General features: G+C 53.7%; 1 protein-coding gene across 2 annotated transcripts; it reads right to left on the reverse strand.

Moving 5' to 3' along the window:
* Positions 1-493: 493 nt before the first annotated feature.
* Trim29 (tripartite motif containing 29) lies at positions 494-25,672 on the reverse strand. Of its 2 annotated transcripts, XM_021237815.2 has the most exons (10): positions 24,708-25,672; positions 16,601-16,696; positions 15,607-15,840; positions 14,354-14,552; positions 11,717-11,818; positions 9,297-9,389; positions 7,109-7,204; positions 5,648-5,746; positions 4,368-4,444; positions 494-1,611 (listed from the first exon to the last, which is right to left on the reverse strand). In XM_021237815.2, the coding sequence occupies exons 1-10, from the start codon at positions 25,500-25,502 to the stop codon at positions 1,549-1,551; spliced, it is 1,854 nt and encodes a 617-aa protein (XP_021093474.1). In that variant the 5' UTR covers positions 25,503-25,672; the 3' UTR covers positions 494-1,548. The 2 variants fall into 2 exon arrangements, with proteins under 2 accessions (XP_021093474.1, XP_004856864.1); XM_004856807.4 differs by lacking the exon at positions 5,648-5,746 and having other exon boundaries at positions 24,708-25,594.
* Between the last annotated feature and the right edge of the window lie 637 nt (positions 25,673-26,309).

Consider the following 26,309-nt stretch of genomic DNA (forward strand, 5'->3'; position numbering starts at 1 on the left):
CTTCATGGGAAGCCTGGCTGCTGGCTGGGACCCTACAGTTCCCTCAGCCCAGTGCGTTGCAGGAGGACAGAGGAGCGTTGTCCCGCCAGGATGGACTTCAGCTAGCTCACTTAGGGGCGTTTACCAGGATGGAGCTGTCCCGTGTCACCTGGCCTGTGGTAGGGCAGAGTGAGGGCTGGGGAAGCAGAGGCTGGGGTGTCCCAGGCACACTACGGTATTTGTACCCTCTTCACTCTGAAACCCAAGGCAGCCTCTGTGGACCCTGGGGCAGGTTCGTGAGGGTGTCCACCCACTCACAGCCATTGGCCACATCTGCCCTCAATGAACCAAGGGCTGCCTGGCTCCAGTCTTCCACTCCCCTGAGTCTCAGTGGAAGTAGGGGAGGGTGAAGGAGAGACCCAAGGGTGCTCCATCTTCAAGGAGAAAGAGAGAAGGTCACAGAGCCCCCCATCCCTCCAAGGACCTTCAGAGAACCACGTATCCATACCAAAGCGATGAGTGATGAGTGGTTTATTGACGAGGGGAAGGCCCAAGCTGAAAGTCCCCTCCCACCCCTGAAAGCTGGCCACCTCCACAGCCCCCATTGGTCCTTGGAGTGAGAGGACACCCCCAGCTGCTCTTGGTTTGGTCTCCTCTCCAGGCCCTGTGACACACGACAGACAGGGAAGGTAGTCGGAGGGAAGACAGACTTCCTGATGGGGTAAGGCACCCTTGCAGACAGTGGCAGCAGTCACCAGCCTGCTTCATTTCCATTGCTAAGGAGAATGCCAGATTCTAAAATGATTGAAATCCCACAGGGAAATGGTATTTCCTCAGGAAGGCTGGGCCAGTAGCTTTTTCAGGGGTGGCTTATATGGCTTCCAGGGAATTGCTTATGCTGGCAGGTAGAAGAGAGGGATAGCTTGGCTAAGACCATCCTGCCAGCCAGGAGAGCCTGTCCTGCAGGGACTACAGACTCAAGGTGAACATAGCAGAGACTACAGGCAGGGTGAGGCCAGGACACCAAAAGGTCCCCCTCCAAGATGCCCAAAGGCTGAGGTTCTGCCAGGCTAGGCTTTCTTGAGTAGGACCCTCAAGGGCACATGGGACAGTCTTCTTCTGTCAGGGAAAGGCTGCTGGGAAGAAGGTGCTGGGAAGAAAAACCCTGCTGGGTTCACAGGAATGGGAGCTGGGAATGGCCTGGCACCTCCTGCCCACATTGGGGAGATGAAGGCTTGGAGAGAAATAGTCACCGGGCCTGGAGACCAAAGGGCATGGGCAGGAGGAGGTCAGGCTGATACCATGGAGGCCCCAGTGACCCAGCTCCATGGGGGGGTGAGTTAGGGGAGAAGCCACCTGCCTCTTATCCCTGCCCTGGGTTAGCTCCTGAGCATAGGAACAAGGGTGACCATCACAAATCACCAAGCAGGAAAATAGCTGGGATGGAGCATGGCCAGCAGTGGAGGGCAGGGCAGGTGGGCCCGGTCTCTCGTGGAGCAGAGCAGCAGCTGAAAAGTGTGAGGCGGGTAGGGTGGGGGGTGGCTGTGCCTCAGTCCCTCCTGCCAGAGCTCAAGGGGCCTCGTTGGACCCAATCCCGTTGCCTTTGTTGACGTAGAAAGGCCGGTAGTGAGACTGTGGAGAAGACAAGAGTGTTAGGTAGCCAGATGCAGTGTGACCACTAGCCAGCTCTCCCCTGCCCCAGCCTCGCTTCCCCCAGAAGCAGCAATGGCCCAAGTGCCAGCCATTCTAAGGGCCGTGGCCTGACCCGCAAGATCTCCCTACCCTGTGATCCAGGGTTGGTCCCTCGTGTTAACAGAATTTCTGGGTAGGGCTCATGTCTGCCAACCAGTTGATGAACTTGAACCTCAGCGCCCGCCTGCTCCAAGAGCATCCCAGCCCCACCATGACCACCATTTTTATAGCACTTTCTGCTTTACAGAACTATACAGCACTGTGCTGTGTGCTCTATATGGATGAACTCATTTAATTTTTAAACCACCCAATTAAACAGGTTACTGTTATCATATCCATTTTATGGTTGAGCAAACCAAGGACCAGAGAGGCTAGGCAACTTGCCCAAGGTCACTCAGCTAGTGAGTAGAGAAGCCAGGACTTGAGCCCCAGTGGTCAGTCCCATCCCACCATCATGTCTTGTGTCTCAAGGGCTCGAGTGCCTGCCTCTGCTCTCTCTGCCCCAGCCTAAGCCGACCCAGCTCACCCTCACCCTACTCCCCTTATCCTACCCCCCTCGTCAGCATTCAGGGAACAAATCTCAGGACAGGACAGGGAAGACTCTCCCTGCCTTCTCTGTGGATCACGTCTCACAGTAATTTCACAAAATCAGCACCCTCCCTCATCCTCCCAGTTCTTCATCAGGGCCCTGAGCCCTGGGCCCTCCAGGCTGAAATGGGAGACACAATTTAGCTGCTACTTGTGGGTGAGGACACTGTCATCTGCAGAGGGTCACAGGGAGTGGGTTTGTCCCTGAGCTGGGCCAGAAGCTGAGCCCACCCTATGCCCACTGTATGGGAGATACCAACTCCCAGCCAGTCCAGCCCCTCCCTGGCCCTGTCTGCCTGGGACCTTGCTGCTCTGAGCCAGCTCCTTGCAGACTCTGGCCCTGCAGTGCCAGCCCCAAGGGTCACTGGCTCAGACCTTGGCTAAACCACCAAGTAAAAAGAGGAAGAAATTGAGGCCCAGAAAAAGGAAAAACCAAGATAAAGTCACACGGCTACTCAGTGCAGGGCAGGTCCTAGAGCCAGGTCTCTGCCCCAGAGTGCCAATCTGGAGCCCAACACTGTCCATAAGGCAAAGAGCTGAGGATGGCAGAGCTTTTCCTATGGAGCCTGGGTCAGTAATATCGGTCACAAGTCAGTGAGCAGCACTGTCTTGCTAAGAGGCTGGACTGATGGGTGACCGGAGCATAGCCCCATGACAGTGAGGCACAGTACCCTCTTTCCTCTGTCCCTCCTCCCCTGTCTCCTCTTTGCCTCAGGCTTGTAGCATGTGAGAGTCAAAAGGGCTATGAAAGCACCTGGGCCATCTGATTAATGTTTCTTGTTATAGGGGGGAAACTGAGGCACAGAAGAAGAAAGACTCACATACGGTCACACAAGTTGAGGAGAGGGCTGGGACCAGCCCCAAAGCCTCTGCCTGCCAGGCCAGACTCTGCATGCTCATACCACCTCTGCCCTCCCAGCACTGGGTGCTGGGTGGACACCAGGCCCCTGCCCTCCAGAAGTCCCAGGTGGCCTTGAGTCTTCTCTGTGGGGACCCAGGCTCTGGGAGGGTGAAGAACGTGGCAAGGAGGGGAGGACTGTGTCCAGACATGGAAACCTCGCTTGTTCTCCCATATCAGCTGTCTGCAGTCCAGCTGTTGCAATGCCCCTGGGCCCAGCTCCAAATTACACACACGATCACTTAGCTCCCTCACTGGCAAATTAAATACTCTCTCCAGTTAAACAGCCCCAGCCATTCTCTGTGGTCCAGAGCAAATCACCTCCCCATGCTCTGACCTCCAAATGCAAAGACAGCAGGCACCCAGGGCTTGAGCCCTGTCCCCAGAAAACCCTAAAAGTGCCTATATATCAGGGCAACTGGCTGACCCCTGGCATAGCCTCAGGAGAGAAGCATTTGCAGAGATGGAGGCCCAGGATGTGAGCCAGCCTGACCACTGAGGTCTCAGGCAGGGCTCAGGCTCGCCAGGGCTAAAGCTCACCTTATCTCAGCACCTGCATTGGAGCACCTTATCTCAGGACCCGCATTATAAAAATGAAGAAATAGAGTCCCAAAGAGATATCTGACTTGTCCTGGACACCACAGCCAGCAGGTAGCCTGGGTCCCTCAGCCACGTTTCCCCATTGCACTGTTCTTCTGGTAGCCTTGGAGTCACTAGGTACTGAACACTAAGTACACCTCTTCTTCACGTTTCAGTCTCCCCCACCCCCACACTGTCACTCCAATGGCCTCTGGACTGTCAGAGCCAGAAAACTGGCCCAGGGGAGTAGGACACAGCTCCAAGATTCCCATGCCCTGGACTGAGCATTTTACAGTTCCACAGCTGGTGACAACCAAGCCACCAAGCACAGGCCCTGAACAATCCCTTGCCAAAGAGAAAAGCAAGGTGCCCACTTTACAGATTTGAAAACTGAGGCCCAAATAATGTGCTTACACAAGCCCCTTGCCTGTAAGCCCCGAGCCTCTGCTATCATTGTTTATGCAGGTATTCGGCCACTACTGCCTCCTTCCCCCATGCTTGGCCCAGAGAAGGAGGATGCTCTTCCCACAGATCCTATGGACTAAAAATGGGATGTCTCAGAGCCCCCTCCAGGGTCCAGGTCTCTGCCCATCCTGTGCCCGGGCAGCTCTCTGGGCAGCCTTTTACTTACCAACAGAGTCTGCTTCCCAGATTTCCAAGTTTGGGGCTGGGCCTTGGGGGCCTGGCTCCGGAGGAGGGAGGGATAGCCTGGGAGACAAGAGGCTGTGGTCAGAGGGAGCACACACTGGTCAGCAGGGGCTGATGCAGCACTGCTGCTTTCTCCACAGTGACCACAAAGCGCCTTCCAGCCGCTACCAAGCAGCCACCTGAAGAGGTGTGCAGTAGTCGGGTGGGGAGGCCAGCCAGAGGGAGGAGGCATTGAGGCAGACAGAGGAGAAGCTGGCCAGGTGGCTGAGCCAGGCAGCAGGGATTTCTGCCACCCACCCAGGGTTCATACCCCAGTCCCTTCCCTGGCCTGAGCCCAGGACAGCCTCAAGATAAGCATCCCATGCCAGCACTTCCCCGAAGGAGAAGCCCCCAACTCCACCTTACCGAGTAGGGGAGGCTTCCCTTTTGCCAACTCCCACTTGACTCAAGCACTGTGAGAGGGACTGGGCAGCAGAGGGACACGGTTTGTCAGTGTGACTTCCACCCAGGGTCAAGACAGCAAACCCAAGGGGGAGCAGGTCTGATCCGGAGGTACCAGCCCAGGGCTGAGCTGCCCTGTCATCTCCCTAGCCCTCTCCATTATCCAGGGGATGGAGGCTGTAAGTCGCTCTGGCCCATGGATCAGAGAAAAGCATCTCACTGTCGACCACCAGCCTTCAGGGACAGGCAGCAGTGCTGGAGGAGAAATAGGCCATGACCTGGATGCTGAAAAGCTCAAGAAATAAACTGGGTCTGTTCTTGGCAGTCCCCTGGCTGGGTGCAGCTGTGGGCTGCCTGCCTGGGGAGGCCCCTGTCCTGCCCAGCTCTCCACAAGGATGAAAAGGTCAGGCCCATGGCACTGAACAAGGAGGCAGGGAGTGGGGTTAAGGTCAGGACCCTGGGCCATCCCTGTACCTGGGGTGAGAGCCGCCTGGAACATAGAGATTCTACAGATCTTGAGTGAAAATGGAGAAGGGGAATTCAGATCTCAGTCTCAGTTCCCAGAAAGAAAATCCCAGGCCAGCCACAAGAGAGGCAAGGAGGGGACAGGGTAGGCATAGGGTGGCCCAGAAGACCAGCCTTATGCAACAGGCAGAAGTCCAGACCGAGTGAGCCAGGATGCAGGTGAGGACAGGCACCTTTCTCCAGGGAGCTCTGGGGAGGTGGGACCAGGACACTCTAGAAGTGGCAGAGAACCCCACAGGATGTGCCACCTGCCCTCTGCGGGAGAGGTAAGGGGAAGGGTGAGAAAAGGGCAGGTACCAAGGTTATTGTTAAACAGCCCACTGTGGTCCAGTGGCTTGGAAAACTCTGCAGTGGCCTGTCCCAAGGTGGTGACCTGATAGGGGGCTTTCCCAGCGCCTGCCAGGAGAGAGAGAGGATTAGCAGCCTGCACCCACATGTGTGAGGCCCGAGGTGCGCACTCCTCACTGGGATCTGTGCCCTCAGCTTTGCAGCCCTTGCCCTGCTCTGCAGCTTACAGGCAGCCATGGCCACTCCTGCAGGGCTACTGGGGGTGTCTGGGAGCTCAGTCCTTGCCCACAGCATATCCTCTGTCCAGAACCCTGTCCAGGGCCCTCCCAGCCAGCCCCATGAGTGATCTGCCTGACAGTGAGAAAGGCATCCCCAGGCTCCTTCTCCAAGGTGCAGTGTACTTGAGGAGAGTCCCTCCTAGGCCAGCCCTTAGACAGGAGGTCTGTGCAGGGAGATGAACTTGGGTGTCTTTCCTTCCAGGGGTCCAAGAGGCATCTACTGGAACCTAGACTGGCCAAGGTACATCCCAGAGCTTTCCATACCCAGCTCAGAGTCAGGACCTTTGGGGGACCCTACAGACTGGGGCCCCTCTCCCTCCATATTCTCTTCTCCTTCACTTTGCTGGTTGCTCCAAGAATTCTGATCTGGATGTAGACTGGAAGGACCACTGGGTGACAAAGCCACCCCAGAAGCCACTGCTCGAGTATTGCTCCAGTACAACCCGTTCCCTGTCCCTCCTTGGGCCCTGCCCTGCCTGTTGGTCCTTTTTCCAGGGCCAGGCATTTTGCATGCCAAGGAAAAAGGGGTTACTCAGGCCACAGCCCACCAGAGCTGTTCCTAGGACCTATCAGGAGAGACATGAGAACCTTGGGGTCCACTGAAAGCCAGAGTGTGGTTCAAGCTTATTCCCTTAGGATGGCCCGAACCTGGGGGCACAGGAGACACTAACCACTCAACCTTGTTTAAGAGTTCTAGGGAGCACAGCAGTGAGGGCAGGGCACAGGAAAAGGAAGATGGGATTTGAGAGCCCCTCAAGGCCATCTGGCCCCACCTTCCCTAGAGTGGCTCGGCAGGGTTGGCCCTGTGGGACAGTGAGAATGCTACATGGCCCCAGGGCATAGGGTCAACCAATACTGGAAGTCACTGAGTAAACAAAGTTAACTTCAGTAAGTAGACTGAATGTGAACCTAAGGGAAGCCCTTGGGCCTTCGGAGAGGGGGATGCTTCGGGAGTGAGGAGACCACCTTGCCAATCTCTGAGCCCAGGGGTCACAGCATATCTTTAGGGACCCTGGGAAACACTGTGTGGCCCAGCCCCGTCCTCTGACCTCCTTCACAGCAAGGACCTTGTCAGAAGCTCCGGCTCTCAGGCCAGGACGCTCTTCTCCAAGATCTCAGGGGGAGAGGGGGGAGCAGAGGGCAAAGTGGGCAACTGCAGAGGACAAGCAGGGGGCATGGAAGGGAGGCTCACCTTTCAAGGAGAAGGAGGAGCTGCCTTGGACCTGGGGCAGGTCATCTGAGCTCTGGATGGAGGAGGAATATTCCCAAACCCGGGAGGTGTAGTTACCTACAGGGCAAGAACATGTCAGACCTTTGTGGGGAAGAGTAGAGGAGGGAAGGCAAGGCTGAGATGCAGCCAAGTCTGAGTCTTACTCTCCAGCCCCTCCTTTGTAAGCCAGAATGCCTCCCCCAGTCCTTCCTACCATCAAAGTTACCTTTCTAAGACAAAGCATAGTCATGCCCTGCCCTAAGGGCATCCCCTGACCTAAAGGCCACCATCCTCAGAATAAGAAGCCAAGTCCTTAACAGAGCCCACAGGTCTTTCCTGAGAGGTACCCAACTCCCATCATTCCATCCACTTCCTGGCTTCAACTCTCCCCACTCAGCATGTCACTGAGCACCCCAACCAGGTTGAGCTCCCAGCTTCTCTCTTGCCCCAAGCTTTGGACCCAGAGCAGATCTGCCAGGACACCACAGCTGCTCCCCACTCTTAGCAAATTCATATAGTGGATCTTCACATATCATATTACATGTGACCATCCCTGTGTCCATGTGCACCTCACCCCATACCCCACACCACCCTGCACCCCCGACCCCTGGGCTGCAACTGCAGGTTTCATTGTCTCCCCAACTGGGCTCCATGAGGACTGGAAAAATGCCTGTCTGGCCGGCACTGTCGTGCCTGGTTCTTAGAAGGTACTCGTTGTATAGATGATGGATGAATGCATAAGCAAAAGAACAAATAAACACAAACACATCCTATACATTAGAGACACAGGTAGCTGATGGAACACCTGAAATCTTCTTTGGCAGGTTGTACAAATATGTCCCTGTCATCTAGAGGTAGAGGCAGTGGGAAGCAGGTGGAAGAGTCAGTAGAGGCACCAAGAGGATATTTTAAGTTGGGGGTTCAGAGCCCTGGGGTTCCAGCCCCCTTTGTAGCAGCCCAGGAGCCTCCAGCACGTCCTGATCCAGGTGACTCTGGAGAAATGCCCACCAAGTCCTCCCAGAAGTCAGAGATGGCTGGGGTGGCCACTCTTCACTGAGTCCTCCAGCAGGCACTCAGGAAGCTTCTGCACAAGGCCCTCGAAGAGCACATCTGCCCAAGGCTCTGAGGGGCTAGAGGCCTTGCCTTTCCTCCCCTGTTCCTTCCTCCTTCTGTCTCAACTGTTCTCCCAAGCCGGCTCCCTTCTGGAACCAGCACGGGCATCCCTGAGTAGGATAGCCCCATGTCCCTGCGACTACCCTCCTATAGCTTACCGGCTATTGTTATGTGGATAGAAAGGTGGTGGGTCATCCTGGCTGTGAATTTGAGGCTGGACAGAGAGACCTAGGCATTGCCCTGCTCCCCAAGTTGCCCTACTTTCTAGTCTAAGTGGGCCTGGCCTCATTCGAGAGTGTTCCTGGTTCTATGTCTGTGGTGGAGACTCTGGTGGAGCTGACCCAGTCACACACTCCCCAGTACAGCTCCGAACCAGGAGCCCCCAGAACAGAATGAGTGCCTCCCAAAACTGGGGCTTTTGAGCTCCAGGCTCTGCCCTGAGGTACAGTAGTTCCTCAGTGCACTGGCAGAGGGAGACCTGGCACTGGGGAAGGCACATCCCCACCCTCACTCCACTTCTCCTGGTCTGATGGTGTCACCTGCCCCCTCCCTCACATGGCAGTAATACTACCTAGATTTCTAGGAATGGCCCCATTTCCTGCCCCATTTCCTTCCTTTCCATCCACAGCTAAGGTAGTTTGTCTTAACTACTTCTCGATTCTTAACGCAGAAGCTCAGAAATCAGTCAAGGTCCTCCATGGGTCCTTCTGTTCTGCTCCTTGCTGGAAAAGGTCCTCAGACCTTATTCTGGAGTGGCCACTTTATTCCCCCAACTCATCCTTTAGGGACAAAAAGGGCACATGGATTGAGGAGAGCTTTCCCATGATGCTGAGTTCTGGCCGCTTCTCCCCCAACCTACTTAATGATGTGGGTACACACACACACACACACACACACACACACACACACTTTAAGCTCAAGAACTTCCTGCCCCAGCTCCCCATATTCGTCTCATACTGGGGAATCCAGTGCCCACCATGGCCCAGCTCTGGCCCCCACCTCCTCCTGCTCCCCCACACAGCTTCCCTGCCTACCCTGGAGCAGAGCCCCCTCTTACCTTTGGTGCCATAGAGGTTGTTGAAATTCTTCTGGTTGGTCTCCTTGGAGAGACGGCCAGGAGACGATGGCTGATAGGCTGAGCGGGCCCCACCTGGGAGGCAGACAAGAGGGGATAATCATTGTAGAAATGGGGTCTGGCTCAACTCCACAGCCTCTGACTTGGGAAATCTTAGGCAGAAACTCAAAGAGCTCTCCTTGTGCCCACCACAGGACCTGGACCCCCACATTAAGAGCAGTCCATGGGTCTAGCGCCAGGTGACCATTTATCATCCAAATGGGGACCCTTTAGGGAATGGAAAGTACTCTATTGATCATCGTTCCCAGAGAACTGGGGCTCAGCAGGACAATCCTAGGTGCACTATGATGTATAGTAGTCCTTCTCTGGGGACCACCAGGAGGCTAACAAGGCAACACTTCCCTCCTGGGGCAGAACCTATGTGAATGAGACTTGAGGGGCCAGGAAATGCAGTAACTGGGAGGAGGGAGAGGCCATGGCAGTGTTGGGGGCAGAGGTATTGGGCCCTTGGCCGAGAGAGGGCTGAGCCTCCTGTAGTTGTATAAGTAAGCTGGTGACAGCACAACACTGCGGTTTCCCTAGGGCCATCAGAAACTCACTCCCCACAGGTGCCTCCATTTGTCCCCAGCTGGGTGCTCACAGCAGCATGGAGGAAGGCAGAGTAGATTGGAACCCACTTCACAGAGCAGTGGGTCTGCATTCCCCCGACTCTGCCCCTTCCCACCTAAACTTCAGACTGCACTCCAGCCCCCAAGCGTGGCCCCCATCTGTCCCTCTAAACACTTTTGCCTGTGGTTTCTTCTACCCAGTGCCCTCTGCCTATCATGGTCACAAGCACACAGTTCCTCTTCGGAAGCCTCAAAATTAACCTCTCCTGGGAAGGAGTCACAGCCACTGCCTAATCCATGGGCCCCCAAACTCCCAGGCTTGGGCCTGGTGGCCATTAGTGGCCTTGCTCCCCAGATCTCCTTGCCCAGTTTCATCAGTGTCTCCTGTGCCTCTCCTCTGGCCTGAGCCTGGGAGCCCAGAGGGCAGACGTCCTGCCCCTCCTTATCCCTGGCCAGGGTGCTGCCCACAGTGCTGGGGCAGGGACACTGGGAAAACCTGTTTCTTCCACCTACAGATGTCACAGACTGACTCACAGGGGCAGAGCTGGGAGGACTCTGAGTCCTGGGCCATCTGCCTCTCTTCTCAGATAGGATCAATGAAGCCAGAGGGGACAGTGACTCTGCACCACCTTGGTGGGCGGTAGTCTTCTCTCCTTGCAGTGGGGCCACCCTGGCTCTTGGTATCCCACAGAGCAGGAGAATCAAGCAAGAACTGGTGGGGGGCTGCTGTCATTGAGGCTGGACTTGGACAAACAGAGGAGCCAGACAAGGCAGGGTGGGGGTGGCTTGTTAGTGCATCTCATCACTCACAGAAATGGGCAGGGGTGTAGGCCTGGTGGCTAGGCCTGGGGCCTAGAAATGTTGGAGCAGGGAAGCCGGGCACCTGGCTGCCACCCTAGACCTGCCCGAGAAGCCCAGGTGTTGTTTTCAAATCAGGAAGGGCAGCAGAGCTTCCTCTCCAGTGAGCTCATCCCTCCAAACTCCAGCCCTCCCACCATGTATGGGGGGGGGGGGTGTGCACACGCACTTGTGCACGCGAGCGGGCATGTGTGTATGGGTGACTGTTCCAGGCCTCACGCTCCCCCGCTCCCCTCCTCAGCCCAATGTCTTCCTGCTGTCTCCTTTCCTTTCTTCATATCCCAACCCTCTCCCAGCCCCCAGCCCCCAGTGCACATAAATGCACAACCCTCCATCCAGGGCTGCTGGGTCTGGCACAGCCATCCTTATGTAATGGACATTGCTGTGGTTTATTGCTGTGCCCAAGGATGTGCCAGGCTCCCCTAGGGAGACAGGCAGGGCCTGATCTAGACCCTATCAGGCTGTTACCCTGCAGGTAGGGCTCTGCAAGGCCTGGGAAAGGAGGGCTTGAGGCCAGGCTGCAGGTAAGGAAATGCAGAGGAGGCAGCCCCTCCCTTACCACAGGGCCCTGACCCACAGAACCTAAGCAGAAGTGCCACTCAGTTTGGCCTACAAAGGGGAGCCCAGGAGAGTCTTGGAAGAACAGAGGAGGGTCCTGGAAGGGCTGACTGTGTCAGGGGGAGGGGAGCCTCTAAAGAGCAGAGTGTTGGGTAATTTATCATCTAAACGGGACTCTTGTCACTTCTAAGAGTGAAAGGAAGCATTGTTCATAATCACACGGGGACCGCAGGCAGACACCCAGACTTTCCCAGGCACACCCAAGGTACGGTCACTCCACCCAGGAGGAGCTGGCTGGGAGTCATTCCGTGGACTCTGGGCTCTTGGGCAGCAGGATGGACAGGATGCCAGGCCTGGGCCAAGCAGGGTCACCCTTACCCTTGGGTGTGAGGTACATAGAGTACCTCTTCAAGGTGTCAGGCGTACTCCACTCATTCGAGAAGCTGTTTGTATAGCTGTTCATGTAGCGATGGTCACTACCTACAAAGAGAGATTGGGTCAGCAAAGGAGGCAGGTGGGGAAGAGGAGCTGGCCACTCAGGCATCTCCTCCATCCAGGGAGAGCCAAGCTTCCACACCCTCAGAGAATGTGAGGATGCCTGCCGGCATCTGCTCTGCTCCTGAGGGTGGGGGTGAGCAATGTCATCCACCCTATTGGACTGGCTCTGTCACGTCCAGGGGTCCCCAGTCCTCACAGCACCTAGTGAGTAAGGTCATGTGCACAGCACTTTGGAGTTCACAAGGGGCTGTTGGTATCCATTCCTTATTTGATCTGCATGTTAACTCTTGGGCAAGTAAGAAATCTCTGTGTGACAGATAAGAAAATAGAGGCTCAAGAGGTGAGGGAAGCAACTTATCCCATGCCACATGCCAATAAGGGCAGAGTTGGGGTTGGAGACCTGGCTCCCAACTTTGCAGCTCAGTTCCAACCCTGGTTGTCAGCCTCAGGAGTAGAATGAGTTCCCAGCTTTGGCCTCCAAAGACAAGCTGAGTGACTTAGCTGTCCCCACTTGCAGACCCCAAAACTCAAACAATTTGCCACTCACTGCTCAGCTTCCCCAAGCTGCTCTCCACCCCATTCTTCCTCTTCCTGCTTCCCTATCTTCCTCCCTTATTCCCCGTCCTCCTCCTCCTTCTCCTTCCTTCCTCTGTCTCCCCCCCTCTCCCCAGCAAGAGGAGGAATGAGTGGCTCGGACCCATCCTTCATCTCCACCACCTGCATCTAGGCATCTAGCAGGGTCCTGGCACACAGTGGGTGCTTGCCTGGGTGTGAGCCCAGGAAAAAGGTGACGTGGTGTCTTGTAGTCCCTAGGCCTTTGAGGGTGGGAGTGAGTCTGGTCTGGTAGACACCATCAGGGAGCAGTAGACAGTGAGTCTAAGGTCTTACTCACCGGCCACCTACCCCCACCTCCTACAGCAGATACACTCCCAGCCACTACACATCAGGAACAACACAAAAAACAACACAGAGGCAGAGGAGGCTCCTCCAGTAGCCCCAGGCACAGGGGCAGGGCTCTGAGTCAGCAGAGCCCCTACCTGCTTCTAGCTGCCACATCCACGCACACCTGCACAGTGGCCATGACCAGCTCCACCCTGACCTAGAAATGGGACAGTGAGCATCTGGGAGGCTGGACAGTTCCCGCAAGGCTCACAGGCCACCCACCCCAGTTAGCCCCAGTCTCCAGGTGTGCTCACACCTCACCACAGAGGGGCTCCCCACCAGGGCAGTGCCCACCACACTGCTTGAGTCCCCTGCTGCCACTCACTATTACTGCCATCCGTGGTAGTGGTGGCTTCATGGATGAGAAGGCATGGGAGCCTGGAGAGCAGGTTTCAAAACCTGACAGAACCCTCCCTGGATGTGTATCTTTTGAAAGGATGTTTCCAGAGCCTCAGCTTTCTCATCTGTACAATGTGAAGCACTCCACAGAGAAAATAAGGTGTCTCGAGTGAAGAGTGTAGCACGATGCCCAGCACCAGGGAGCATCCAATCACCTTCAGCTGTCACTATCACCATTAGGCTCATTGCTATTGTCATTAGGAAGAGACTGTCAGGATCTGAGTGCCATCTAAAACCAAATGATTGCCTTGCTAAAACGGCTTATCTGTCCTCAGGTGTGACTGAATGTCCCTCATATTTCATAGGGACAGTGTGATATCACCATCACCAAGATACACACGCAGCCCCCTGCCCAACCTTCCCGTACACTCTTAGCCCTCTCTCCTCCCCAAAGAATCATGTGCTCCCTCTGCAGACAAGGGCTCTTTCCTGTTGGGAGTCCATGGCTGGAAGACCCTCCTTAATTTGCCTTTTAACGACTTTATGCTAGGCCTAGACCACTGGGTGGGGTCTTGGGGAAAGTACCCAGGCTTCAGGCCCTGCAAGGACTGGATGGAAAGGACTTAATGGAGTAGTTTCTCAGGTTTGGAGGCTTTCTGTGAGATTATTCAGGTGACCTTGGCAGAGACTGTGTGAGTCGGGAGGGGCTGATTTCAGCTGGTGAGTCACAGAGACCCACAGCCTCCCAATGTCCCCAGGCCAGCCCAGCAGGCCAAGTCCAGCCTCAGGGCTCAACACTCCCAACACAGCCATGGTGACGTGCAAGTCCTCTTTCCGTGTATACACATGCAGTGCTAGGTCACTTGTACTGGAGCCTGCATAATCATCAGTTTGGAGCCTGGTGCATACCAGCAACAGCATTTACTTAGCTGCTGGGCTGGGCCCAATGATCAGATGTAGGGCTGAATGAAACCAGTCCCTGAGTGTGACAGGTGACCCCCTGAGAAGAGACACTTCTGAAGGAAAGGCCCAGGTACTCCCTCCATTAGGGGCCCCTTGTAAGAGCTACAAATTCAATATGGGGTTAGAATCTCTGAATTTTAGTCCAAATCCCTTTAAGTGAGTAGAAGGGTGGGAAGAGAAAGGGGCCAGCAATTAGATGCTGACCTGCACCCAGCAGCAAAAACTGACCTGGGAGGGACATGCTCCTGGGCCTGCATACAAGAGGGGACTTACCACTCTCCATGTGGTTCCTTTCAATGAAGTTACGGCTTAGATCAGCCTTGCACATCTTCTCAACGTGGCGCATGCACACGTTGAGCAGGTCATCCTTGAAGTTGCCGAGTGACTGTCCCAGGCCCTCCCCTTCCAGCAGGACATGGTAGGTGGGGAGGGGTGGGGGGAGAGAGTAATTGCTCATCAATACACCAAATTCCTACCAAGAAAGGAAAGAAGTCATTAACTTCCAGGATTTTTATGAGTTATGGGGATCTTTTGCCTAGCAGAAGGCTCCCAGTTATACACTCAGTGCTGGGAGCCGGAGGAGCTGTGCTCTAGAATGAGCTCAATTAACTAACCTCACTGGGAAAACCATTCAACTAAAATCCATCAGATGCTAACATCCCTGATGGCTTTGCATTCAGACATGTGACCTATGGCCTAGGTGCAGCATGCCTACCTCAAAGTAGCTTTCATGCACACACTGGGGTGAAAGCATTAGGAAATGCAAGAAATTCCTGGGTGTTCTGGGCCAGTGATGGTGGTATTTCCACCTTCACAGGCCTCACTCCATCCTGTGCTTCTCATCTCCCTCCTCCTCCTCAAATCCTGAGTGCCTGCAAGACCCCATTCACACTCTGCCTGCTCCACAAAGCTGTCCATAGATTGCTGCAGCCTGCTTGCCCTTCTCTGAGTTTCCACAGCACTTATCTCCTGAGCCATATGCTTTATCATTTAATTACATATTCTTCTATATTGTTCTCTAATTGTATACGTCTTATCTTCCCAGCTGGATTACAGCTACTTGGGGGCAGAAAGCATGTCTTATACTTCTCTATTCACCACAGCACCTAACAGAGTACTGGGCAGTCAGGAGCACCCAAAACATTCTAGCAGACAGAAAGACGGATGCATAAACAAACAGACTAGATTAAAGATAAAAATGATGCAGTGTTCATATGCCATTCTCCCCTTAGCCAAAGCAGGCATTACCATTCCACCACAGAACTCTTGTCTGCTAATCCTGGAATACTGCTAGTACATAGCAATCAAAGTTGATACAAGGTAATATTTGTGTACCATCTTTAGAACAGGCAGGGTAGTTGGTTGGTTGGAAAAATTAAATGGATAGAAGGAATGGAGCTTGGATGGATGGATGGATGGATGATGGAAAATAGATAGGATGGGATGGGATGGGATGGGATGGGATGGGATGGGATGGGATGGGATGGGGGACTGAGGACTTGACTGGTGGAGGACTCTCCTATTACCTGCAGAAACAGCACTGAGTCACTGATGCTGTGTAGCTGCTCCCGGGTCTGCTTGTCCTCATGCAGCACCTTAGCCCTCTCATCTAGAGCATCCACAATAATCTTTATTTGGTCCACAGCATCCTGCTCCCGCTGCTCCAGTGCAGCTCTTACTTCCTCCTTTTGTTTCTCCAGGTCCCGCACTAGGTCCTGGAAGTTCTGTTCCAGGATGGCCTTCTCATTGGTGGTAAAGCTCTAGGTCCAGAATCAGGAGAGGGGTGGAGGGTTCCATTAAGAAAACCAGAGCACAGCACATCTTTAAGTTCTAAACACAGGACCAGGGCACTCCCAGTGCCCTAACTCTGCAATGCTGTTTGCCATGAATCTCATTCAAAGGCATCACTGAGGGATGCCACTTGCTGCTAGAGATGGCCAGGGTTTTTCACAGTCCACCCTTCCTCATCCACCTGCAGCTCCTTCCCCTGGGTGGGTCATGATAAGCCACTACTTCATGGCTAAGTGACTCTCTGTGGGCCCAGACGTTGACCCATAAGTCAGGGTGTGCTCAAACAAAACCAAACACCATTCAAAAAGTGAACGGACTAGCTGTTCTCCTGGCCAATGTCAAGAATCAATGATCTCAGGCTGTGTTTTGCCATTACCCAAACTATGGCAAACACACATCTGTGGCCAGATGTACATGTGGCATGTACTTGGTGGCTGAGTCATCCAATGAGCAGACACCTGAGGACATTGGAAGATGCAATGGAGGACAAGTCTGGGATGTTTATTTGCTGGGATGATGAGTGTTAGGTGACAGGTAAGATCCTACCTGGATGCCTGGCCCAAACTGAGAAGGGAAATTGGTGGGAATGCCAAAGGGAGCAGGGGAATCCAAAGCAAACAAGTACGGGTTGTCACTGTGGCTGAAACTTGGGACATGAGCCATGCCCCAACTTTCCCAGGCAGCCACAGGTGGGTAAGGGTACATTGAGGGGAACGTGGAGCTGCTCACCTTGATGCGATCCTTCTCCTTCTGCCACTTTTCAGTTTCATCCTCAATCTCAATGATCTTGAGCTGCAACTGTTCCTTTTGTAGTGACAGCTCCGTCTGAAGTTAAAGGATTGGAAAAGTCAGGGGGAAGAGAAGGAACAGAATCAGAAAACCAGGCTTTGGACAGGAAACAAACTCTCAGGAGAGCTCATCACTCATCCAATGAGTCCTTCATTCAGCATGAATTCACCAGGACCTCAGATACGCCAGGCTCTGTGCCAGCCACCAGGGACCCAGCAATGAGTCAAACACTATCTGCTGTCCTCTCAGGTCACTAGGCTGGACATCCTATACAGGTCTTTGTATGGGCTAAACCTTTCTAGCTCCCCCACCCAACAAGAGCAACAAGCTTTATGATGTTCTTGCTCCTTTCAGTGGAACTGGGGGTATTGGGAAGAGACACAGCCCAGTCCAGGGAGCGTCTCATGGCAGTAACAGCGTGCAATGTTTCTTTGGTATGACGTGGGGCTTGTGTTGCAACCAGGAGCTGGGGTTGCCGCTGGCATGGACTCTGTCTGGGCAGGCACAGCTATAAATCTGTTTATGGAAAGGGAACACATATGCAGTTTAGGCAAGAGAGAGACTTTTACCCAGGGTTTCTGGGGAAGGAGAAGGCTAAACAATGAAACTAGGAAGAGTAGAGAAGGCTGGCAAGGAGAAGCCCTAGAGCCCCTGCACGGGGACACACAGACTGTTGGGGTTCGGGGAGGCCTGGGAAGAGGCTTACTGGGAGTGTGCTAGGATGTCAGCCTCCCATGTCCACCCTTGCCATGTTGGGGAAGGAAGCTTCCCTGAGGCAAAAGGGGAGTCATAAAGCCAAGGCTTCTTCCATTAAGTCAAACCAAGAGCACCTTTTTTGTCCCATGGGGCTCTTCTCTAAGGGCTCCCAACACCTCCCCACAGTTTGTCCCACCTAACAACTAGGAAGCCCAAGGCATCCAAGAAAGCCTCACTCAGCATCTCCCTACAACCACTGGGTTTTGAATGAAAAGTCCCACCCTTTTCTCTAGCCATCTCCTTGAAGAACCCACCAAAGCAGCCAAGGTAAAGAAGCCACACATCATGAGAAAGTGAGCTCCAATGGCAATGAGCATCTGGGGCTGGAGTGTCCTCACATGCACATCTGTAGATACCCTGCCAAGCTGAGAGAGCACCCATGGGGAACCAGCTGCAGACACCCAAGCAAGTGGATCCCATGGGGGATAGATCTCTGCTGGTCTTTCTGCCAATGGGACCCAAAAGCATGCAGAAAGCATGGGGCAGGAATCACAGAGCTCCCCAGAAAGGGAGCCCCTGTTTCATGCCTGTTCCTTCCATGACCACAAACTCCTAGGGTCTCCCCACACTGAAACTCTAGAATGTTCTCAGTGAGCATCTGACCCACCTACAAGGGCTGGAATCCCACAGCATGGAAAATGACATCACCAGAGAGGACAGGTTGTCAACAATAGAGGAACACAGAGGAAATGATTTGGCCTGGTCTCTGAAACAAGGTTGGGGAGAAGACACAGAGAAGACAGGGGGAGGAGAATGACAGTAAGTCCCTGGCATGATTGCTGGAAAGAGCCCCAACCCTCCCTGAGGATCCAGAGCCAGATAGCCCAGAAATCAGACCTTGGCAGGCCCAATGGCCCCAAAGCCTCCGAGAAAGTCGAGCTGGTTGGTGAACCTAAGCCCTGAAGAAAAGGCCAAGAAGTTTGACAACGGCCTGTTTCAGCCAGCTTTCCCATCTCTAAAAAAGAGATCCAAGTGGAAGGACAGCTGAAGGCCTCCCATGCTCTGTAACTGAGACTTCCTAACCCAGTTCAGGGGTGGAAGAATAGACACTTGAATTTCCTACCCCACTTCACCACTCCCAGAAAAAGGTCTAATGGGAAAGAAAGAAAACAAAGACACACCTCCTTCTACCCTCAGGCCAGGCCCAACCCCAGTAAAGATCCTATCAGAGATGGGGGAATAGGACACCCTTCCATGATGTGAGCTACTTGGGGGTCCAGGAAGAACCTCACCCAGAGCACAGGACAGGGGACCCAACAGCTGGAATCCTGTAACCACCACCTATAGGCAGGAGGCCTTTGCTAGGTATTTAATTTCTCTGTGCCTCAGTAACCCCACCTGATCCATGGAGTCAGTAAAAGGAGCTCCCTCCAAGGGCATAAAGATACCAGAAACTACCTGCTACAAGGCCAGTGCTGACTAAATAATATCGCCACTGCTGTTTAGACACCGGCCAGGTGCCAATCACCATCCTTGGAAGAGAAGGCAGACAGACAGGCAGGTTAGAGGGCATAGGCAAACAAGGGGAGTGGGCAAGTGTGCTCAGGAGAGGTCTTGGTGTTGAGTGGTGAGGGTGGTGTATGTCATTAGATTCAGGTTTGAATGTAGTGTGGAGACTGTCCAGACACAGAGGGCAGAGTTGACATCACAGAGACTGGGAGGTTAGACATTAGACAGGATGCAAACTAAAAGTTTAAGATGTGAATAATGGAAGGAGGGAGGCTCTTGAGGGGACAGAGATAGGAAAAGGGGCTGAAGGTGGACTAAGTGCCTGTGAGTATAAGAGGATTTAACCAGAGACAGTGAAGATCAAGGACTCAAGTGCCAGAGTGAGGCAGCAGTGCCCAGAGGACACCTGTTCAGAATTGTGTGGCTGGCTTGCAGGTGAGGCAAGGTCTTGCCTAGGTGAGCATAGACTTGCTGACCAAGAGGAAAAAAGGAAGAACGGGGCATGGTGGGATGTAAAACATGAACCACCTAGCCCAAGGACAAAGACAGGCTAGTGCCCTGGAAGTCCAGCCTGTGTAGGAGAATACAGGAAGAGGGCAGCAGGCCAGCTGGAGTATGGGGAGGAGAGCAGGAGAAGGAGAGAAGCTGGTCTGGACATGTGTGAGGGCAGGGTCAGAAGTGGAGACGAGCTGTCTGCAGCAGTGGGCGGAAGAATTGGTCAGGGTGGAGAAGAGACTGGTCCTCCATTTCTTTAGGGCACTCAGGAAGGCAAACACAGTCTGGGAGGGGCCTGGTGCCCAAGTGCAGCTAGCAAGACCAGACTTGCAGGGCACAGTGAGCTCCTGAAAGGGACCTGGGTCTGGGAATGTGTGCTGCTAGAATTGTCTTTTCTCGTCCTTCTTGGGGAGGAGGGCTTGTGGTGAGACCTCTAGGGATAGATGTCATATCTGTTTAGCTCTTGGCAATTTTTCCTGCACAGGAAGTAATAGAACATGGGGCGCTTCCAAAGGCTGTACTAGGAGAAGGAAGGACAGGAACTTTAATCACTGAGCCAGGAATGTGCTAGGATCTACAAATGCCCCCTAAAGAAGTCAGGCATGGTGTCCCCACTTTACAGATGTAGAACCAAGGCCTAGAAAGATTATATAGCTTGTCCTCATGGTTAGAAAGAAGTAAAGACAAAATACAGTGACAGTGCTCGGGTCCTGTTCTGTGGCCTTCAGAGTCACCTCCAGGTTGGTAGCTCTGGGCTCTCCTGTAGTACAGACCTTCCCCGTCACCCAAGCTCCCTCCACCTCATGGAGACCTCTTCGTCTCCCTGTCCCTCTCCATTCCCTCTCCTGAGGCCCCAGTTTTCTCTCTCCTTTTCTCCCTGCTCCCATGGAATGTGACTGAACCCCTGTTATCCTACAGGGCCTCAGCTCCCCACAGTCCCACCCCTCCCCACAGCTCCCTCCTGACTTCCTCACACTCCCCACTTCTCTCCCTTCACCCTGCCCAGGCCTGTCTCTAAATGCTTCTTTTGTTCCCTTCTCCCACACTCATCTCACTCTCTGATACCTGGGATGGGCCTTGCGTGGGCCACTCAGTGTTGAGATCTTCCAGCCTTCAGTGAGCAGAGGTTTCCCTTAGAGCAGAGGGGTGGAACAGCCTCCTGTTGCCTAGGCCTGGAAAGGGCCTTTAGGTGCAGACAACACCTAAGAGTTCGCCTGGACGGGTGTACTTGCATCTCCCCCAGGGAAGGGGAGACCAGCTGTGATCTTCCGGGGCCTAAATTAACTACAAGGGTTGTGGGCTGTGACATTTGCCAAATGAGCTAGTTAATTGCCAAATTTGTACTCCCAGATACGTGGTGATTATCTGGATAAGAATCTGAAATGCTGGATAGATAGATTTCCCCATTTCTACTCAGATGTCAAACAGCCAAGGATCAGTCTGCCTGTTTAATTGGAATCCCCCTCTTCCTCTGCTTTCCCACAGCCTCAGGTCAGGAAAGGAATAGGTTGGGGCAAAAAAAAAAAGCATCACCCTAGCCTCTCCAGAGCAGCACAGGCCCTGGCAAAGTCACTTCACCTCCTTGGGCCTTGGTTTTCTGTGGTGACATTGGACTAGATTTCCGATTGCCACGCTGGTTGCACTTTACAATTCCTGAGGGAGACTTCTAAGCCTACAGACCCCAGGTCCCAACCTTGTGAATCAAAACCAGCAGGTGGCTGGGGATTTAGCTCAGTGGTTTTGCCCCTGCTGCGCAAGTGCAAGGACCAAAGTTCGATCCCCAGTACCAAAAAAAACAAAAAACAAAATAAAACCCATCAGGGCAAGGCCTGGGAAGCTGTTTTAACAAGTCATCAAGTGATTTCAGCCTGTAGGCTGCTGTTTTGGAGCCACTGGGCTTGGAAATTCCAAGAAGAACCTTCCAATTCCAAGCAGAAAAAGATTTAAACCAGTGGTGAGCAATTCCACCTCCAACACTCGCGAGCGTTGTAACTTGTATGAATCTCCTGGGATCTTGGAGCCTGCTTCTCCATCTACAGAATAGGTGCAGTGCTCCCCTCAAACCACTCCCACAAGACTACCACATGTGTAACCTTGCAAATGCCACCGAGCCAGCACCTGGCACACAGATGGCTCCATGCAGACTGGATTGTCTTCTGCCAGCAGGTCACTTTCTTCCCCTGCTCCCTGTCTCTAAACTCCTTTTGATTGTTTCCCCTCAGCGCCACATGGGTCATCCTACCTCCTGCCTCACCCCTTGTCCCAGAGCAGAATTTCTCCCCCAGAATCTCCAAGACAGGGGTTCCAGAGCACCCTGACCTTTAGCCTGGCTCTCTTCCCAAGTCGAAATCCCACTGCCTCAAAGCACCTCAATGTCCAGAGCAGCACCCTTAGAAGCTTCTGGATCAAGGCTGCACATGCCCATCAGCCTGGGCCTCAACCTTCCTGAAAGAAATGAGCAACAAGAAACAAAGCCTTGGGGCATGGTGAAGGGCACAACCTGAGACAAATGATGGAATAGTGTAGACAAGGTCCTGCAGCTGAGCTTCTCCAGAACATGCCTTATTATGCCAATGGTGCTGTGACCCTAGACATAAGCCAGACACAAAATAGAGCAGGGCCACCCAGAGCAGGCCATCCACCCAGAGGAGGTCCTAATATCCTGGTGTACTGCAGAGGAGGGACTTGGGATAGACAGAAGGAAGGGCCATGACCTAACCTGAGGAATATCCAGTGGCAAAGGTTGACCAGTGGACATTTGTAGGACTCCTTGTGACACTTGAAGTGGAAGAACAAACATCATGATCTAGGGCCCACTGGAGGAAGGAACCATAATGTTGTCACACCAAGGGACCTTTACCAGCATGGCTTCTGCTCAGAGTCCGCAGGTATAGCCAAGGCCAGGACATGGGCACTAACAGCCAGGAGTACCATCTGCAACTTCATCCAACTCACTCAGATAAGGCTGAGCCACTGCACCTGACCTTTACTGACAGGCCTGCAGAACAAGTTCTGCCCAGGCTCTTTGCACAAAGCTGTATGTGGAATGATGTTTGGGTCTGCAGGAGATGCCTCCAGAGGATGCCAGGATTAACACATGCTCTTACTCTGGTCCATCAGCCCCCTACCCTGGTTCTGTACCAATGTCACCCTGTCCAATATTCCAGCAGAGGTGGGCCTAGACAAAGTACTTCAGTCACATTCTTGGCTTCTCAGCCCTGCTTTTCCTTGCCTGTCTGTATTCTTCAGGCATAAACACACAGAGACTGCCCAGAGTGACCATCATTACAGTCACTCCAGCAGATCAGGCATCTTTCCTAAGGCACACGTATTTCAAATCCTGCCCCCTCAGTGCCTTTTCCCTGAGGCTCTCTCAAACATCAGAAAAAGACTTTGGGAGCTGCTTCTTCCTCAACCAGGATCTTGGGCTGGTTCTTCTCTCTGGGCCTGTGTCCCCATCTGCAAGGTGAAGGAGGTGACAGACAAATGGGGCTGGCTAATGCACCATTGGGCCTGGCATTCTATCCTCTGTGATTTGTTGTTTACTACAGCTGCTTCTGCATAAGTGGGAAGGTGCTCTCCAGTTTTGTTTGGCTGAGTTCTGCCTCCTGACCTACACTGTGAGTCCTTAAGGACTATGTGAACCCTACAGCAGCTCCTGGGCCAGAACATGAAGTCAGAGCTCCCAGTGCTTCCAAATGGACCTGCCCAAACCCTTCTGCCCACCACAACCTTTTCAATGAGCACTTGTTTCAGATGAAATCTGGGTCCAAACCTTGTATAACAAACAGGTCAATGAGTGCACTTTGCTTGCAGTAGCGGTGGGAACCTGAACCTCTGCCTCCTGGCCACCTCTTTGCTCCTCTTCCCTCTTCACTCTGAGGCTTCAAAGACTTTTATAAGAATCGTAAGGCTCCTTGCAAATATTTGAAAACCAATAATCTAGCCCAACTCCTCAGAGAAGCTGGGACTGAGAGTGGAAGATATTTATCCACTGTCTTACTACTAGTTAAAGGGGAAAAAAATACAGCCTAAAACCCCATCTGAGGCTCTGCAATGGCTAAAGATGACCGTTTCATTTTTTTGTTTCGATTTCCCAAGTAAGTTCCCTAAGCATGGGTTCCATGGCCCCTGCCCCTCTGTATCTTCCAACATGAACCTGGGGCTAAGGGAACAGGAGAAGTTGGAGACATCTTTTGGAGGCAAATGAAGCTTTGGAAAGGATCATTGAGTCTGTTCACATCTCTAATTCATCCCTCCCTACCCAGGGGAGTTTGCAAGAGGCACAAGTGAGCAACAAGTCTGGGTCAGAAAGGTCCAGCAGTAAGGGACCCTGTGCTGCCCCATGCTGTGGGGTGCAGAAGCTCTTGAGACAGTCAAGTCCTCTGCATTGACTACCAGAAATGTTGGCCCTGGGGCAGCCTTCTGCAGCCCAGAGCTCTGGAGCTGTGGAGAGAGTGGGCCCAGCATCTGTGGGGCAAGAAGCAGTGGCCACAGCTGGGCCCTTATCTCAGAGCACCTTCCCCAGGTGTGCCACCCCCACAAGCCTCCACTTGCCTCTGCTCCTCCTTGTGGAAATACCACTTATTCACATACAAGGAATTCATGCAGACCCACTTACATATCCCATACACAAACAGGCAACAACCATATAGATGCCTACATACATAGAAAGCACACTCATGCGCTCCCTCACTCAACACTGGTGTCCCCCACAGGCACAGGCGTGTCCTGTCTACCTGCAGGCACACAGAGCACACTGGGCCCGGTGAGAGAACAAAGGAGGTGAGGGGAGTGGAGGGACTGGCTGGGGATCAGATAGAACAAGCACCCAGTGTTCTGCAAATGCAAACCGAGATGCCAGCCAAAAAGATATTCCAGTGACCCCCAAGTCCCTCCTTCCAGTGTCTCCCTCACCCACAACCCATTCCCTAGGGCTCAGTCTGGCTCACAAGGAAAGAATTCTCTCTAAAAAATGAGAAGGAGAAGGAGGAGAAGAAAGGGTGAAAAAGAGACCCTCCAAGCAGGCAGAGTTTAGGACTGAGTTCTGTACCCTCGGGTCTTACTCTCTGACCTGTCTTGAATTTATCCTATGGCCTTGGTCAGCCCCCAATTCTTTCTGAGCTTCTATTTGCTCATCTAGAAAATGCCTGTCTCTCAAGACTTTAGGGGATTGAGGAGTCCTCCGACCTCCAGGTTGAGGGTGCAGAGGGCAAAGAATATTTTCTAAAAGAGGCAAGCACAGTGGAGATTTAACCCCAAACCCTAGAAAGTCAGCAGAGACCAAGTCCAGAGGGGTAGAGCCGTGAAGGAACTCCCCAGAGGGCAACTGGGGCCCAGAAGTCACCTCCTTCTCAGCCTTGGCCTCTTCCACCGTCACGGTGCTGTGGTTCTTGTGCTCCTGGAACATGCAGAGGTAGCAGATGCAGGTCTGGTCGGTCTGGCAGAAGAGCTCCATGGTCTTGCCGTGCAGGGGGCACTTCCGGGCTTCGAAGTCTCGGATGGGTTCAAGCAGCTGGTGGTCGCGGAAGGCGGCGCCCTCCAGGTGGGGCTTGAGGTGCAGCTCGCAAAAGGAGGCCTGGCACACCAGGCAGGACTTGACGGCCTTCTGCTTGTTCCCGATGCAAGAATCGCACAGCACCTCCTCGGAGCTCGCCTTGGGCCTCAGCAGGAGGCCAGAGTCAGCCCGCGGGTAGCTGTTTCGCCGGGCCTCGCCGGGCTCCACGATGGACACCTTACGGGGCTCCGAGAAGATGGACTTGCGCAGTTCCGCTTTCTCTGCAAAGGTGACTGGCGGCTTCTTGGCCCCCAGCTGGAGCCCCGCGTAGGGCGACCTCCTGCCTTCCGCGGAGTCCATGCTGAAGTAGTTGGAGCCCTTGTCATCCACGGACTCCACAAACTGGATGATGGGCCGCCGCCACTCGTTGCCTGAGAACAGGGCGCTCTTCCCCTCCCCTGCCTTCAGGGCGCTGCCCCGGCCCTTGCTTTCTGCTGCCTCCCCAACGTGCCCATTGGTGGTCTTGTTGTCCTTGCCTTCAGCCTTGGTGCCGTTCTCCAGGCCACCGTGGGGGCCGGATGGGCTGCGGGCGTCCCTGACTTCTGGGCTGGCCCCGTTGCTCCTGGAGGCATCTGCAGCTTCCATCGCAGGACACTTGTCTGGTCTGCTTCGGGCTTGCTGGGGCTGCGGGGTGGGTAATTTCTTGGGTGTCTGAGCAGGGAGTGATACAGGCAGCCACAGAGCCGGGAGACACACCTGCGGGAGGAGGAGCAGGGGAGGGGCGCAGGCACCCGCCTGACACAACGGGCCAGAGAGAGGCAGGCCCGCCAGCCTGCAGCTCACTAATTATACGGGGGCCACACCCTGCACATTCATCCCTAGCCTGATTTTTAAAAGAAGTGTTTTTTCTCCCCTGGCTTAATTATTTTCCACAACTCAACAACCAGTTGAGCTGCTTCTCATGAGAGAAGCCAGAGCCTCTGTCCTCACAGGTGGACAGACTTTGCCCAAATGAGTGGTGGCCCCAGGGCAGAAGATGAGGTGCCCACCGAGGCCCATGGGACAGAGGGCTAGTAACTGGGTCACATAAGCCAAATAACCTTGTAATTGGAGGGCCTGGATTTCAGAGGACAGTCTCCACCCTGGAATGGGGCAGTTGCTTCTCACCCTAAGGGAAGCTCTGGGTTAAGTTTGATTTGGATTTTATTACCAACTTCCGGGCATTGTCCTAGGTCCTTTACATACGAGTTTATGTAAGTCATACTGCAGTATGTTTTATCATGCCTTTCTAACAGATGAGAAAAATGGTGCTCAAGATGACAATTCCTTGGCTTCAGGCAAAGGGCAGAGCTAGGATTCAAACCCAAGCCCTTTGAGATTCCAAAGTGCCTTCTTCAGCTCAGATGGCATGGAGCCATCTAAATATCTCAGCAGAAAGTGGCTTCTAAAATC

The sequence above is a fragment of the Heterocephalus glaber genome, unplaced genomic scaffold (assembly GCF_053883595.1).
Source record: "Heterocephalus glaber isolate CG9 unplaced genomic scaffold, H.glaber_assembly_v1.0 deba00001429, whole genome shotgun sequence".
Taxonomy (NCBI): Eukaryota; Metazoa; Chordata; class Mammalia; order Rodentia; family Bathyergidae; genus Heterocephalus; species Heterocephalus glaber.